The sequence below is a fragment of the Topomyia yanbarensis genome, chromosome 2 (assembly GCF_030247195.1).
Source record: "Topomyia yanbarensis strain Yona2022 chromosome 2, ASM3024719v1, whole genome shotgun sequence".
In the NCBI taxonomy this organism is placed as follows: Eukaryota; Metazoa; Arthropoda; class Insecta; order Diptera; family Culicidae; genus Topomyia; species Topomyia yanbarensis.
Genome location: NC_080671.1, coordinates 467,936,317 through 467,951,922, shown reverse-complemented (window position 1 = coordinate 467,951,922; position 15,606 = coordinate 467,936,317). Strand labels below are relative to the sequence as shown.

The 15,606-nt window shown below is 39.5% G+C and overlaps 2 protein-coding genes across 5 annotated transcripts in view; one reads left to right on the top strand and one right to left on the bottom strand.

Annotated features, from left to right (window-relative positions):
- Positions 1-15,606, top strand: part of LOC131686161 (rho guanine nucleotide exchange factor 7) — a 107,648-nt gene that overhangs the window by 28,100 nt on the left and 63,942 nt on the right. For all 4 annotated transcript variants that reach the window (XM_058970360.1, XM_058970359.1, XM_058970357.1 and 1 more), the window contains exons 2-5: positions 8,179-8,401; positions 8,464-8,620; positions 8,681-8,881; positions 8,939-9,611. In XM_058970360.1, coding sequence (XP_058826343.1) covers positions 8,212-8,401; positions 8,464-8,620; positions 8,681-8,881; positions 8,939-9,611 — 1,221 coding nt within the window. In that variant the 5' untranslated portion in view covers positions 8,179-8,211. The remainder of the gene's footprint in view (positions 1-8,178; positions 8,402-8,463; positions 8,621-8,680; positions 8,882-8,938; positions 9,612-15,606) is intronic.
- LOC131681219 (uncharacterized) lies at positions 7,038-7,554 on the bottom strand. The gene is made up of 3 exons (XM_058961923.1): positions 7,388-7,554; positions 7,232-7,326; positions 7,038-7,168 (listed from the first exon to the last, which is right to left on the bottom strand). The coding sequence occupies exons 1-3, from the start codon at positions 7,537-7,539 to the stop codon at positions 7,038-7,040; spliced, it is 378 nt and encodes a 125-aa protein (XP_058817906.1). The 5' UTR covers positions 7,540-7,554.

The window sequence follows — 15,606 nt, the reverse complement described above, 5'->3', positions numbered from 1 at the left end:
CTGGGTTTCAACAGGCATGGTTCATTCTGATTTGAGAGGCTGAGAGCAAGAGTGGTTTAAAATTTTGTTCAAAGCAAAAGTGGGCTTAAATATTCTGTTAGATCAGAATTGGTATGGTATGGTGGTATATTTATCACAACCATCTGCAAAAGTGGATCAAATATTAATCAGCGCAAAAATGTTTAGACAAAGTTTTCAGAGCAAGAAAGTTATAGAATATTAGCCCATTTTTGCGCTAAGAAAATTACACATAAGTTCGTATTATTTTCTTTACGTTAAGAATACTGCTTATTCGGGCTTGTGGGTGATGAAATTTTAGTAATTTTTCGACGCCCTAGAAATCAATCGTGAGGGGTGGTCAGTATACAACCAAAATTGATCATTGATGCCATTTTGAAATTCAAGATGGCGACATTCTGTTGCACAAAACAGTGGAGACCATCAGAATGAAACGAATGCAAATAATTAAAAAAAACAGATTGAACTTGGTGGAGTTCAAAAGACTTTATTATACACGTAAAATATGGTTTGAGTCCAGATTTTGTTGGATTGTTGTATCTTAAGGTTATTTGAATAACTTTTTTATACCATGAGAATTCCCTCTCGCAGGTTGATAAGATTGACGATATTGTAAACATCATCAAGCCACAATAGATCCAATAGAGTTGTCTAAATATAAGGACCTTCGCTCTTTTTAGTTTCTATTTGCACGTTCTACTACTAGAGGTTAATTAGTTCTCATGTTAGTAATCCACCAATCATGACTACTCAGGATTTGATTTATATAAGAAGCCCGCTTCAAGATGTCGATAGCGGTGTATCGAGGAGGCCGGGAGGGCTGATATGAGCCTTTTTTCTGTTCTATGCCTTTCCTCTATTTACCCTCTCATAACCAACAATCAACCAGTAACAAATAGATTATTGAGAAAGGATGTGCTATGTGTGGTGGTTGGCTGTTCAAGTATTAGTAGTGTTTGAAGTACTAATGTATGTCTTTCATGTGATGATCATAGCTTCAGTTGTATCTTGTACCCGTCTAATCTATTACGTCTCTCATATATTGTCATTTATTTATTCTTTTCGAGTCCTATACTGCCATTCTACACCCGCCTTCAGCTGGGTCAGCAAAGATGGTGATAGTGAACAACTTAACACTCACACAGTCTCAAACGCGGTCTCATGCGGGAACCTACAAAAATGCCCTTGCGCACACGATTACGAATCGGTTACGTCCGGAGGTCTGTCCTTGATCCTAGAAGCCCGGTTCCATGCCTTCAGCTGGACCAATTAAGAAAATACCTATTAGACAACACGTCTCATGGCGACATGACCGGGAACCCTATCGATATAAGGGATCCCAATCCCTGCCAGAGTTTTAACCGCACACCACAAATTTGGAATCAGACGCACGGTTCGCGCGACCATTCAGGAATACACAAAAATATGTTACAAAATCACGTCAGCGTACAAACGTTAGAGCCCCTCGCGATTTTCCAAGCAACCTACGCCCACGAACTCGCAAACATGATTACACCCCGGTGATAAAATGAACGTCTCAGCACTCATAAACTTACCAACGCGATCTCAAGCGTCAACCTACAAACTCCCGCGCTCGCGCCGTCATGAATCGGGATCGTCCGGAAGTCTCTTTCCTCGGCACCAACAGTCTAGGTCCATATTAATTAATAAAAAAAAATAAAATTGAAAAATTAAGAAAGAATAACTCCCATATTCACTAGACAAAACGTTCCATGGCGACATGACTGGGAACTCTAGTGATATGAGGTAACTCACTCCCTGTCAGTGATCCGTACACCGAAAACTAAATGAATGACGGTTAGCGAATATGTGAATGGCCGCAAGGTTTCAAAATCTAATTTATACAAGCGAAGTCACATACACGCGACAAACACGTCAACATACGAACGCTTAAGCCCTTCGCGATCATCCACGCACACCTATGCCCGCGATCGCGCATACTTGATAACACTCCGGTAATTATGTGAACGTTTTAGTACATACGAAGTTACAAACACGGTCTCAAACGCGAATCTGCAAACGCGCGAGATCATGAATCCGTCACGTCCGGAAATCTTTACTCTTCATTCTAGCAACTTAGGTCCATACATCCAGTTGGACCAATCAAAAAATAAAGCTCATATCCACTAGACCACACGTTCTACTGCGACATGACTGATTACTCCAGTGATAAGGAATAACCCACTTTCTTCTAGAATTTGAACCGTACACGAAAAAATAAGTATCAGATTCACGGTACGCGCGCGATCATTCTGGAACACACGCGAATATGCGAAAGGCACACGGTTATAAAAAATAATTTATACACGCGAAGTTACATACACGTTAGCACACGCGATCGAACGCGTTAACGTACTTATGCTCGAGCCCTTCGCGATAGTACACGCTATCGCATACCTGAACCGTACAATGAATATCACATTCAGAATCACGGCCCGCTACAATTGGCCTAAAGCTGTGTTTCAGTGGGCGCCATTCGCCTGTCTCGTCTGCAAATTGTAGTATGTGATTCTGACGGGGAGCCCTTCCGAGAACCTAGCTCTACAGCTCCAGTAGGATAACTCTAAAAAAAGATAATCTAGATATTGTGTCTTCAGCGAAGTTGTTGACATAAGCTTGCTCTATGTACAACTCCTGGTAAGTTGATCAATACCAGCGCCAATCAGGCCCGGACGTAGGTCGTATTAGTCCGACACTTGTTACTACTAGCGGCTGTGTATACTACCGCGCTCTTCACAAATTTCACGGTAGGGAAATTGTTAGTAGAAATAGGGATTCGATTAAAAACTGTGCTGGAGTTCGCGCGCAATTTTCAACTTAAGGTCCGTCCAGTCACAAGTAAACTTATTAAGTATATAAAAATATGTATAAGGAAGATCTCCAAAGTGGCATGGACATCTCTACAAAGTGGCGTTTTAATATTTTTAACACTCTACTGGGTTGCGGAGATATAGCGGAGAAATTGTGAGTTTTTTGCTTCAAATGACTGTGTCTGGGAATTGGTTCAGGTTATCTTGATGTATTGTTTTTCTGTGTAAAACTATCTGAGAAACACAATGGCATAATCATTTTTAAAATAAAAATACATGAATTGTTAGAAAAATGCAGTTTAAGTTTTATACTGAAAATGTTGTATATTTGGCAACATTGTAACCAAAATTTACTATTTTTTTCTAGATTCCCTGACTCATTTCCTTCAAAATACATCTCACCGATTGTTTATAGACCAAGTTAAGCCAAAGTTATGAATACAAGTTTATTGATGCTTTATTTGTATGGATGCGATACGCCATACAAACTTTGTCACACACCCATGACACGTGTGAGTGCGACTTTTAGTAATAACTCGTCAACCGTAATATTTGAGAGATTAATACGGAATAGATAGAAGCATCATTTGTCTTTTTTGAATTGTTTCTATCATTTATAAGTGGCGCTTGTCATAAAGTAGTACAACAGCGACGACTTATTTATTAAAGTTATGAAAAAATGTCATGTCAAATTATTTTTGTAGGTACCTGGTCTGAGTCTATAAAGCTACTTATGTCCTACTGGCAGACACGTGTCATATTTCGGATATACGTGATGCGTTTTTTTTATCACCAAGACATCTGTTAACATGCTTCTGTAGGTATTTCTAAAGAGCGGGCCGACTCACCTGGGTTTGCACCTACTGAAAGTTGCAGTTTTAATTTGTTTTCAAAAAGTTGCGAAGCCAATCTGAAGCGATCTTTGATAATCGAACAACAAGTAATGCCATTTGACTAAAATAATGTTCTGATAAGTATTATTTTTTTATCACAAATTTGCAAGTATTAATATTTTATATCCACCAAATTCGTTAGGGCATGTTCAGTACCGTATTATTTTATGTAGGATTTTCTACTACAAATGTTTCATTATTTCGAAAAGTTTTTTTTTCGAACTATAAATCTGGTATACACTGGCGTTCTCTTTGTTGCCTCATTTGAAGTACGGTTAGAACTGTGTGTTGAATAAGGAGTTTGCAGCATATATACTCAGGTTCGTTCGACTGGGGAAAATAATTTCGAGTCAACTAATGACCTACGGACATATTCAGGAGCCGTTCAGTTATTGATTCATAATTTTGACAGTTCTATAATATAAAACTGAAAATTTTGATACTAGAACAGCAGTAGGTTGAGCGAGTGTTACTGAAAGTTACTGATAATAAAAGATTATGATTAAAATTAAAATCAGATGAGGTTTTTTTATTTACGAGACATTATTTTTTTTTCATTTGTCACATAAGATGGAGCTTATATATGTATTTGTAACGAAAGAGGCAGCGAACGTTTTAGCACCCCTGACTTTACAAACGCGGTCTCAAGAGTGAGCCTACAAACGCTCGTGTTCGAGCGATCATACATCGGTCACGTCCCTATGCTCGGCTCTAGCAACATAGGTCCACGCCTTCAGTTGGACCAATAAAAAATGATATTCACTAGACAGAACGGCTACATGACCGGGAACTCTAGTGATGTGGAAGAACTCATTCTCTTCTAATATCTGAACCTAAAAATTATGTATTACATTTACGGTCCGCGCAAGATCATCCAAGAACGCGAAGTTACATACATGCTAGCACACGCGGCATACGCCTACGCGATCGAACACGTTAACGTACAAATGCTCGAGCTCTTCGCGGTGATACACGCTATCGCGATGTCCCTATGCCCGCACATATCTGAACTATACAATGAATATCACATTCAGAATCACGACCCGCTGCAATTAGCCTTCAACGATACTGATTTTTTTTAGATAAATTCCATCAAAGACACTATGTGCGGAGTATAATTCTTGCGCTCGCTGTTAATCCGATCACGGAGCATCATATGATCTGATATTGCCCTGCAGTTATGCAATTTCGTATCCGAATTTTTGGTTCCCCATACATAAGCTGATCAACTCTGACGAAAAAATCCGTACACCATACCGCAACGAAGCGAAATTGTTCATCACGCTCAGGCAAACGGTTTTCATAGTGTACGGATTTTTTCGTTAGAGTTGGTCAGCTTACCCATACACAGACGAACCTTTGTACGGGTAGCTACAACTTAAGAATATGTTATTGTTCATAGCCTAAAATAGCAATAAGCTATAGACTTTATTAGTAAAGTTCATTGTTTTTTCGGGGGTAATGAATGTAGGGTGTTTACTGTTTTGTGTTGTAATTGTATCATGTTGTCATTTTCCATTTCCCTACCCGACGACTAGAAAAATTGTGAGACGGAATAGAAATGCACAATCTTCCGAAGAACGTTGGGGACGTGCCAAATGAGCCAATTTATTTTGATTCCTAATTCCTGTTAATAGTATCCAAATAAAATCGATATTTAGGGAGCACGTAGGATCCAATAGATAGGCAAATGTATAAACTCTGGACTAGCTGGAGTTGCACAGGGAATCAGCAGATAGTTATATGATTGGGAGTAGCGAAACATCTTTCAATGTGCTACTCCTGATAATCCTAAAGTGTTGATTGATCACTACTGACGCAGGCCAGGCCCGAACGTAGATCGCGGAAGGAAAAGGAAGGAATATTAGTCCGATACTTGCTTTTGCTAGAGGCCGTATATACTACTGCGCACTACACAAGTATCACGGAAGGAGGATATTTGTTAGTAAGTATAGAAGTTGGATTCCACTATTTGGACTAGATATCGATCCATCAACTCATGGACCGAGGACCAACGGCTTTACTTCCCTTCCGAAAGCAGACGTGACCACAGATTTTTTCACTTCAGAAAAATCTCAACGACCTCGGTTGGGATTGAACCCAGACCAACTGGAATGAGTGGCGGTCACGCTTACCACTTATCAGCGGTGCCGGTATAAAAGATCGTTTTGTAAATGCAATATAATTTAAATATATTGTACAGTCCAAGAGGACATTAGAAATTCGCTCTAAGAGTCGTATTGCAGAACTACTCGATGGTTTCAGGGATGAAAATAGTTTTTCACACCATTTTAAATCAATGGTAACGGAACAAAAAAATTTGACATACATGTACAGCTACAAACGACTTGCAAAGCAGTCCACATGATGCCACTCTATGTACCAATTCACCTCTCACACGAAAGGGGAACAAACGACATGCGAGAAATTGCTAATTTAGCACTCGTAAAAAGTAAAGCTTTCGGTACAGCTAATGCTTTTTTTAGGCCTCTCAAAATTATTTCAAATTCTCTTCATGATTAAAAGTTTTTCAGTTGTAGCTTCACTCTGTTCAATACCTTCGATTAATTTTTTCCATATAATTTCGTTCTTTTCGTTTTGCTAGTTTTTCTTTTGCAGAATATTAAAAAATCAATTGTATGTATTTGTAATGTTTCTAAACGTTTTAATAAATGTAAAGTCTATGTCTGAACTAGATGCAAAAGGAGCTATAAATATCATAAGAATTATATTATTATATTCATATCTGCACACAGTTATTTTCATACTTTTCCTGTAATTTATAAGCTATATTTATGATATCCATATGAGACATTTGTGGTGCAAACTCATAAGTATTTCTTGTGGATTTCAGTGATCAGAATGCGTGATGACTATAGTTTCTCTGTGCCGAGACATATCTTCTTAGCGAATTCAAATATCTAACTGTTAAAATATTCTACACTCTCGTTGAATTCATTTACGCTAACGTTAGGAGTTGTACCAAACTGTACTTATCTATGTTTCTATTGTTAATTCGTCGACAAACCGGTGCCAGTAACCATATTTCCATCCAGCTTTTCAATTATGTTTCTAATTGATTGTGAACCATTTAGCAGTTATAAGAGGACTTGAGATCAGATATATTGAATATTGTGAAGCTTCAGCTTATGGTCAGAGAATTTCACTACACCAGAACTACAAGGTTTTATTTTATTATAAGATGTAAAATTCTGACACGAAGAACTCATCGCGATAATCGCTACTATATAAAATATACACGAATGATATTTTACAATAACTCAATTATTTTATTTTAGACTGTATCATTCTTTACACTATCCATTGACTTTATTTTGGAGGATTCAATCAACAACTGCAGCAGCTTTCTGTCTTTCTCCTCTCGTGATCCATCGAATGATTGATTAATTGGTATGAACACGGGTCCTGTAAATATAATTGCGATCATGATGCTTGAAATACCGTGTGAAAGAAAAATAAAAAAACTACCGGTTGTGTGAACTACAAACTCCTTATCCTTCTCTGCCGATAAATGATATTTATATCCTTCCTCGGTGTCCGGTCCATATTCAATAAACTGCAGACTGTTGAAACAAAGCAATGAATTCTAAAATGTATCTAATACGTGTAAATGGTTTCGTCTACCCCGGTGCTTCTATCAGTTCTTCTAATGTTTGACGAATCATTTTTATATCCGTTACGGTGTGCTTTGAATTTGAATCATTCTCCTTTCCTGTAACTGCGAGCTCCACGCCACCAAAAACCGCCATAATTACTAAAGTTATAACAAGCCGCATTTTCAACAAATTGAACACACTCTTCCACTTAAAATCTGATCAAGATACACATTGATCATCTTTTTATACCACTTTCGCGGCCTTGCACTAACGATACAGAGACGACAGAATTGTTAAAAGAAACTGGTTTCTAGACTTGATACACAGATTCGAATTTAGCGGACCAAATGTCACCAGCTATCAACAGGGTAAACGGAAACAACGGACAAAGACGCCTGCAAATTGACGTGAAAAAATCAATCCATCAGGGTAAATTTTTTAATTTGGCGCTTATTTTTTCACATTAAGAAAAAAGTCAATAAGCATTTTATTAGTTGGTCCGTTCTTGATCATTGACACTTGTGAATAGATTGATTGTGTTACATTAAATATGTTCCTCTTACCCCAATGAACCCTATGAATATTGATCCATAATAAGCCGTTAAGCCGTAGTATAGATAACGTGGCTAATTTCCGTGCGTTCGTCCTGGATCAATGAAAGCCCGCAAGCTGTCCGAACACTGTGTTATGTCAATGCGCATATAAAACACAGATAATCATCCAGTGAATAATTGAATGTACAGAAACCTATCCATTGTAACTTGCCTTAAATCGTAATTTGAAAAATAATTGATTCTCTTTCCTTTCACCTTTCCCCAGATTTGACCACATCACGCTGCAATCAAAAGACTCATGGAGCTGCCCCAGTCGCAGTTTACCGTGCAGGCACAGTACTCCTTCAAGGGGTCCAACAATGACGAGCTATGCTTCAAGAAGGGCGACATCATCACACTTACCCAGCGCGAGGATGGTGGCTGGTGGGAGGGAACGCTGGGCGACAAAACGGGCTGGTTCCCGAGCAATTATGTTAACGAGTATGCCGGTAAGTCTTTCACTTCTTTAGTTTGTTAGCTTTGGACGAATAATGGACCATTCTATCGGTAGGCCCACTGCCACTATCGGAAACAATACGACCGCCGGAGGAGATCCAAGCATTTCGATCGGTAGTGTTTCGTGACCTGCTCGAAAGTGAAAAGGCACATGTGGCTGAACTACGTGGCTTGGTGGAAAATTTTCTAGAACCACTAGAAAGTAGTCAAATGTAGGTTTTATCAAGTACTGTTAACCCAGATAAATTTACCATTATCTGTTTCACTCACAGTCTCACAACCGACGAATATACACAAATGATGTGTAACTTTGTTGAAATAGTGGAAATGCACGAAGAGTTTTACCAGAATCTGGAAGATTCAAACGATCGCGTTGGAAAAGTGTTCCTGACAAAAGCGCCAACTATGAAAAAAATTCATCAGTGCTACTGTGCTGCTCATCCAAGGGCCATTGTAATAGTTGATAAGTATCGGTAGGTAGCATCAAACCACATTTGAAATGTTTTAAAACGTTGGCAAAATTATTCTAGCGATGAGTTGAACGCCTTCATGGAAAAGCAGGGAGCTGCAAAACCTGGTCTATTAGTTCTAACGACCGGATTATCAAAACCATTTCGACGACTGGATAAATATTCAGCCATTCTTCAAGAACTTGAAAGGCACATGGAAAGTTGTCACGCTGATCGAGGAGACACACAACGTAGTATAGCAGTCTACAAAGATATTGCCTCTTCCTGCTCGGCCACCCGAAGGCAGAAAGAGCTAGAACTGCAAATCCTAACCGGTCCCATTCGTGGCTGGCAAGGACAAGAATTGAGTTCGTTGGGTGATATTTTGCACATGGGCAGTGTGGCTGTTGGCCCTGAGCATAAGGATCGGTATTTTGTTATGTTCTCGCAAACGTTGCTCATTTTGAGCGTCAGCCAACGGATGAGTGCATTCAAGTACGAGGGAAAGCTTCCCTTAACCGGTATTAGTGTGAACCGTTTGGAAGACACGGATCAAATCAAAAATGCATTTGAGATCACAGGATCGTTGATCGATCGAATTGTGGCGGTCTGTCAGGGGCCAAATGAAGCGAACAAATGGGTTGATCTTCTCAACTCGAAAGTCAATCCGACGATGGAAGGACAGCAGCCTGTGAAGGATTTGAAAAGGATCGTAAGCAGTTCGGCAGTGAATATTCCGCAGCCACCACCCCACGTAAGTAGACGCTTGTGAGCTTTGTCTGTTGAGCTGTTTGATCCCAGTTAGAAACTACATACACTCCGTCCCTCTTAACTTGTGATAAATCCCGGCTTTGTTATCAACGCGAAGAAATTTGTTTTTTTTTTTCGAGCAGATGTTGCTCTAGGTCAAACTGAAATTACTGCGAATGCTGATTGGTGTTTTAAATGCATCAAATCAATAGCCAACGAATGGAAGGGTTGAGACTTCGACGCAGTAAAAAAATCTTTGCAATGAAATCGTTCCACTGGTTATGGGAAAATCTCTGCTTTAGATGTTTTATTCCAAGGAATTTGATATCGAAAAAACACGTGAATTGTGTCATACTTCAGTATGAGGGATCCATACTCAGTTTAAATTTAGTGGTATATTAGCTCTAAGTTCATTTGTCGGAAATAAATTAGCTAGTTCATCCGCCAATACTATGGAATGGATCGAAAAGCAATCTTGTTGGGTTGGTACAAATAACTGAAACAGTATTGTGTGTAGAATTTTGCTTGTTAATGACTTTAGAGCAACGAACTTGAAATAAAAAAGGGATTCACTAAGAATTTGCGTTTCGATTTCGTCTCATCAGCATGTGGCACTGTCTTAGCGTCAGATAGATACTAATCGAAAATTGGAAACACTACTTGTGCTCACTACTAAATAATTGTTCACCAGTGATGCGTGGGAGAAAACTGGATTCAAATAATTTTGTACATGAAAGTTACAAATCCCACTTTTAAGGAGGAAATTGAAACGCAGTTTCCCAGACTTACCAAAGTTACTTCATGCACAAAATGATTTTAATCCAATAATCTCTTTAGGGGAAAATATAGTGTTGCATTTCCAAAGCATGCCGACCTTAGGAAGGAAGAAGCTGCACAGTGATAGACCGAACATTTAAAATATATAGTGTGGTATCCAGTGGGCTGAAATCTCTCGAGGTATTTCAGCAAAGAATTGACCCATTGGATTCCTGCTCCCATGTCGTAAGAGGCAACTGAAAACAGGGATCCTCAAGTCAAGGTGTTTCTCCGTGCCGAGGACTGAATGGCTGGCAGGACTAAAATATTCCAGTCGCGCACGGAGTTTGGTAGGTCTTAACATTGTTGTGTTAAGCGATTCTCTGGCACAGTGGACTTTTGTTTCTTCGCAAATCGTTGGATCCGAATCCCTAATACCCATTTCGGGGTTCGATATAGGTGATTATAAGCCGACGTGTTTGGTATCTTCTAGTTGCTGTACATCAAGTGCTGATGACGAAACGTGTAGTGCTGTGATCGAGTATGGTTAGAGTAGCACAAAATAATCTTCAACATAAACGTACAGCAACTATGAGTCTATCCTGCCTTGTGCAGGAAGGAAAGGCTTTGGATCAAGAACCGTATTTCCATGAAGGATACTTCTATGTGGAAAACTACTTAACCCTTTCAACAAAAATGGCATTACAAATCCACGTGAAATGCCTCGTCTATGCATACTTGCGAATAGTGCTATTGACGCATATCTTATCTACGACCTCACAACTCGTGATATTTGCGCTGTCGCGATGAATATCAATAATGTTGATAACATAAAAAAGAAATACGTCTATTGTTCGGCATATTTTCCGCATAATTGACCATCACCTACTGACGATTTCAAAAGGGTTGTATCATACTGTGGTAGAATTGGGTTTCCCCTCATAATCGGCGGTTATGCAAATGCCTACCACCTAATTAGGGGCAGCTCGGATATCAATTTGAGAGGCACCGAATTGATGGAATACTTCTAACATTTGCACGAGCTGGCAGAGCAAAGTGTTAGATGTAACACTCTGCTCTGACAGTATTACGTATGAGTTGACAAACAGGCACGTACTAAACGAGCCCGAACCGTCCTTATCTGACCATAAGTACATCGTCTTTGATCATTCAAACGTCTCGCTAGATATCTTCACATATCGTACCCCCAAATCTACGATTTGAGACCTATACGAAGAGGGTTAGGTGACTATTTCAGGGGTATTTTCCGACGATTGAATCTCCAAGTCGCAGATGCAGGGACGGGTCGCAGGCATTTAAGTTCGCTCGCAAAGTATACAAAAATGTCCTTCGATCCTTTGAGTGAAGTAGTTGGAAAAGCCTCTGCACAAATGTTTCCAGTCTTGAAATCGAAATCGAAAGACTTTCATGTCAATTTTATTAGAATTACTAATAGTGAATACTCGTCTGACGAAGATGAAGTATTCATCTGTCTTTTGAATACGCATTTTCCAGGTTGTACGAAGCCATCAATGACGACTGTCCTTGAGTTCTTTTCAGGTAGTTCTCATTCTTGGGTATTTTCTTGTAAAACTGTGACAACCGAATCGATCAAATGGGCGATTGAAAGTTTTGCTCGGTATAAGTCTCCGGGCAAAGATGGAATCAGTACAGTTCTACTTCGAAGGGGATATGACCACTTCAAGCATATTTTAAGAAAAATTATTACTTGTAGCCTTGCAACAGGATATATTCCATTGGCGGGAAAGTCTACTACCACCCTGTTACACTATACTGTTTACAACATTGAAAAAGCCTTTTCGCAAAAGTAATCAAGTTTATGAGTTTTTCTTGATATTGAGGGTGCTTTTGATAATGTGTCTTTCGAATCCATTTTGGAAGCAGTACAAGGTCGTGGAGTATCTTCATATATCACGAACTGGATACACGCAATGCTTAGCAAACGATATCTGTACTCATCGTTAAGACAAGTAGAGATAAGGAAACTGAGTGTCTGCGGATATCCTCAAGGTGGTGTGTTTTCGCCACTTCTATGGAACCTTGTCGTCGATGGCTTGTTGCGGAAATTTAATGAGCTTGAGTTTCCGACACATAGTTTCGCCGATGATTACACAATGATCACAGGTATTTCACATTAACACACTTTTTGATTTGATGCAATAAGCCTTAAGTTGTTGAGCAATAGTGTCGTCGTGTTGGACTACCAGTTAATCCAAATAAAACATCAATAGTGCTTTTCACGCAACGAAGGATTACAACCGGAGCTCGTCCGTTGCAGTTCTTTGACTCTGAAATTATTGTCGCAGATCAAGCGAAGTACGTTGGGGTGATTCTTGACTCAAAATTTAATTGGACACCTCACATCAATTTCAGAATCAAGAAAACTTGCATGGCCTTCGACTAATATAGTCGGGTTTTCGGCAAATCATGGGACTCAAACCCAAGTACATTTAGTGGGTCTACACAACAATTGTTAGATCAATACTGTCATACGGGTGCCTTGTTTTGTGGCAGAAGGGAGAAGTCATGACAATCCAATCATAGTTAAACCATCCCCAGAGAATAATTTGATGGCGATGACTGGTGCGTTCTCGACAACACCTACTGCTGCTCTGGAAACACTCTTGAACATAGCACTATATGTGTTTCTGAAACAAGAAGCATCGTCTTAAGGTTACTGGGCTCTGCAACAGTAACTCATTAGATTGTGCAATTAGCCACACAAGACTGTGGCCCCAAATGGTTACTTGGGGTGAGTATACACTTGCTCCCAGTGACTTTACACTAACACTCCTTTTAAAATTTTCAATGTGAGAATTCCTCCTCGCGAGGAATGGCTGTCTGGCTAGATGGAGCGACAACTTGAAGAATACGTAGTTTGGTATACTGATGGTGCTTTGTTGGAGGGCCGAGCCGATGCTGGTGTCTATTGTCGTGAAATGAGATTAAACTAATCTCATTCGCTCGGTAGATACTGTACCGTATTCCAAGTGAAAATATTCGCGATTTTGTGTGGCGTACAATCGGCACTTCAACAGGAAATTTTCGGTAAAATAATCTATTTTTGCTCTGAAAAGCAGCTGCCCTGAAAGCACTTAGTTGGGCAGATTCGAGATCGAAATTAGTAATCGCATGTCGGACTCAAATCGAAGTATTTCAAATGGTATCTACCTTCTATGGATACCCGGTCATTACTGGAAATGAACGGGAGGACGAATTGGCTAGAGCTGACACTGCGACTGACTTCGTTGCTCCAGAACCAGCTCTACCACTGTCGATATGTTGGATAAATCACACTACAAGTGCATTCTAAGTTTTAAGAAGAGCTTCAAGAGTGCCATTAAACCTCAATTGTTACTAGGGCAAGATCGGTGATTTGATATAGTGTGCATTTTTTTTTAAATAATTGTTGTTGGGTAAAAACCCTAAATTTATCGAGTTTAAATCCAGTGTAGCTCTTTTCTACATATTTCCTTACTGTAGGCTAGAAAACAATTTACTGTTGCATTAAAACAACTTAAAACCGAAAAAAGTTGAATGAAATGAAGGCAATGGGAATTGATAATGTCAATCGAAAGCCTCCGGTCCAACAATTACTAGAAAATAACGCGGTCCAGTCCCTAACTCTCCGAAAGTCATATTTAATGAAAAAAAATCACTCATTAGTTTAAAACAAGAATCTTCAGCCATTCTCCTACTCAGACCAAATAATGCGTATTTTCTGCATATTAAATTCGCCTTGTATCAATTCCTAAAATCCTAACTGATCAAACTGAATTAAGGAAAACGGTAGTTTGTATAGTAGCTTATCGGCAGAACTATTTTCCCTATTAGCAAACATTTAGCCACTGCAACCACTATTCAGGTTATCCGGTCCAAAATTTTTGGTAAATTTAGGGACTCGCCTTCCAAATGTTACAAACAATCCTTTATATGATATCGTCAATCAACGCAGCATAAGTCTAATTTTCCTAATACCTGCAGCCGATCAGAATGAAGGCACGATGACTCCGTTCTTCGAGCACAAGTATTATCCGTCATGGACCTTTTACGGCTGAACCTTTTATAAACTTTGTTCGAAGTGTTCAAAAGCTGTTTGCAGCAAAAAATGGAATACGGTGAAGACCCGATTTTATCAGCACCCGATTTTATCGGCCCCCGATTTCATCAGCTTTTTGACCCGATTTTATCAGCTTCATATGAAAATTGATAGTTGGGCTCTAGCAGATGAACCAAGTTGAATTTGTCACAGTCTACTTTCTACTTCTGCCGCAGTCAGACGTACAATCGAGCCAAGTGAACAACAGGCCTCTCGATGTAGTGTGCATTGTCTCGAGAACAAAGGAAATATCGGATTATTCTTGTCATCATGAGTAAAGTTGACGAAAAAGCTCTACTCCGACCCAACGCTGCGGTCGTTGACTTTAAATTTGGTTTAAAACGACCGAGTTTTAGTGAAGTGGAATACCTTCTGAAGGTAAAAATGCAACTTAGGCTTGCGGAAGTCTTGTACCTTCAGTATCATCATCTTCGCAATGTTGTGTTAATATCATTCAACACGTTAGCACAAGCCGAGCGCTTCGTTTTAAAGAACAACTTAAAACACGTGGTTGAAAGTGACAACGTTGGAATTGTAACGAGATAGAATATCCCAGTCGCTATCACACTGACAGCATTGCTTACTGCGCCATCTCTCCGTCAACAGGAAAGCTGCGGCTCACGGAAAAGTTTTACTTAACACGGGCTCCACCTCACCCTCCTTTGCCTTTTCCACCCGATGAACCCCAGAAGGATAACTCCAACGAGGATCGTCTAGATCACGTTAGGTAGGCTTGCCGGCAAGAGTGAGTGAAATGTTTTCCGGGAATCACGCTACTATACCAAAAAGGGTATTTGTTCTCACTTCAAAAGAGATTGTCGAAGCCATCAGTGGGATACGTACCAAGCGGTGTTCATCGGTATTAGATAGTGACCAAATTTAAACCATAAATCAGCAAGTTAGTTATTAAAATAAAAAGTTAATGGTTATAGTAGGCGGAGAGCAGCATATTTAGTGCACAGATGCTGTTAGTAGATCGTAAGTAGGCAACAAAAGCCACCACGTGCTGTTGGTATAAATCAATGATCTCTTTTAGGCCCTCTTGATAAAAAAGGCTGAAATAATGTTTAAAAAACCCTACCGATTGATCACTGTGCAACCTTAGTGATACAAATCAGGTAAC

Bases quoted from the DNA above. Each gene is read 5' to 3' on its own strand.
- LOC131681219 (XM_058961923.1), bottom strand. From the start codon at position 7,539: ATGCGGCTTGTTATAACTTTAGTAATTATGGCGGTTTTTGGTGGCGTG. The intron at 7,327-7,387 runs GTAGACGAAACC...TTGTTTCAACAG, and splicing joins GAACTGATAGAAGCACCGGG to TCTGCAGTTTATTGAATATG. The intron at 7,169-7,231 runs GTAGTTTTTTTA...TTATATTTACAG, and splicing joins GTTTGTAGTTCACACAACCG to GACCCGTGTTCATACCAATT.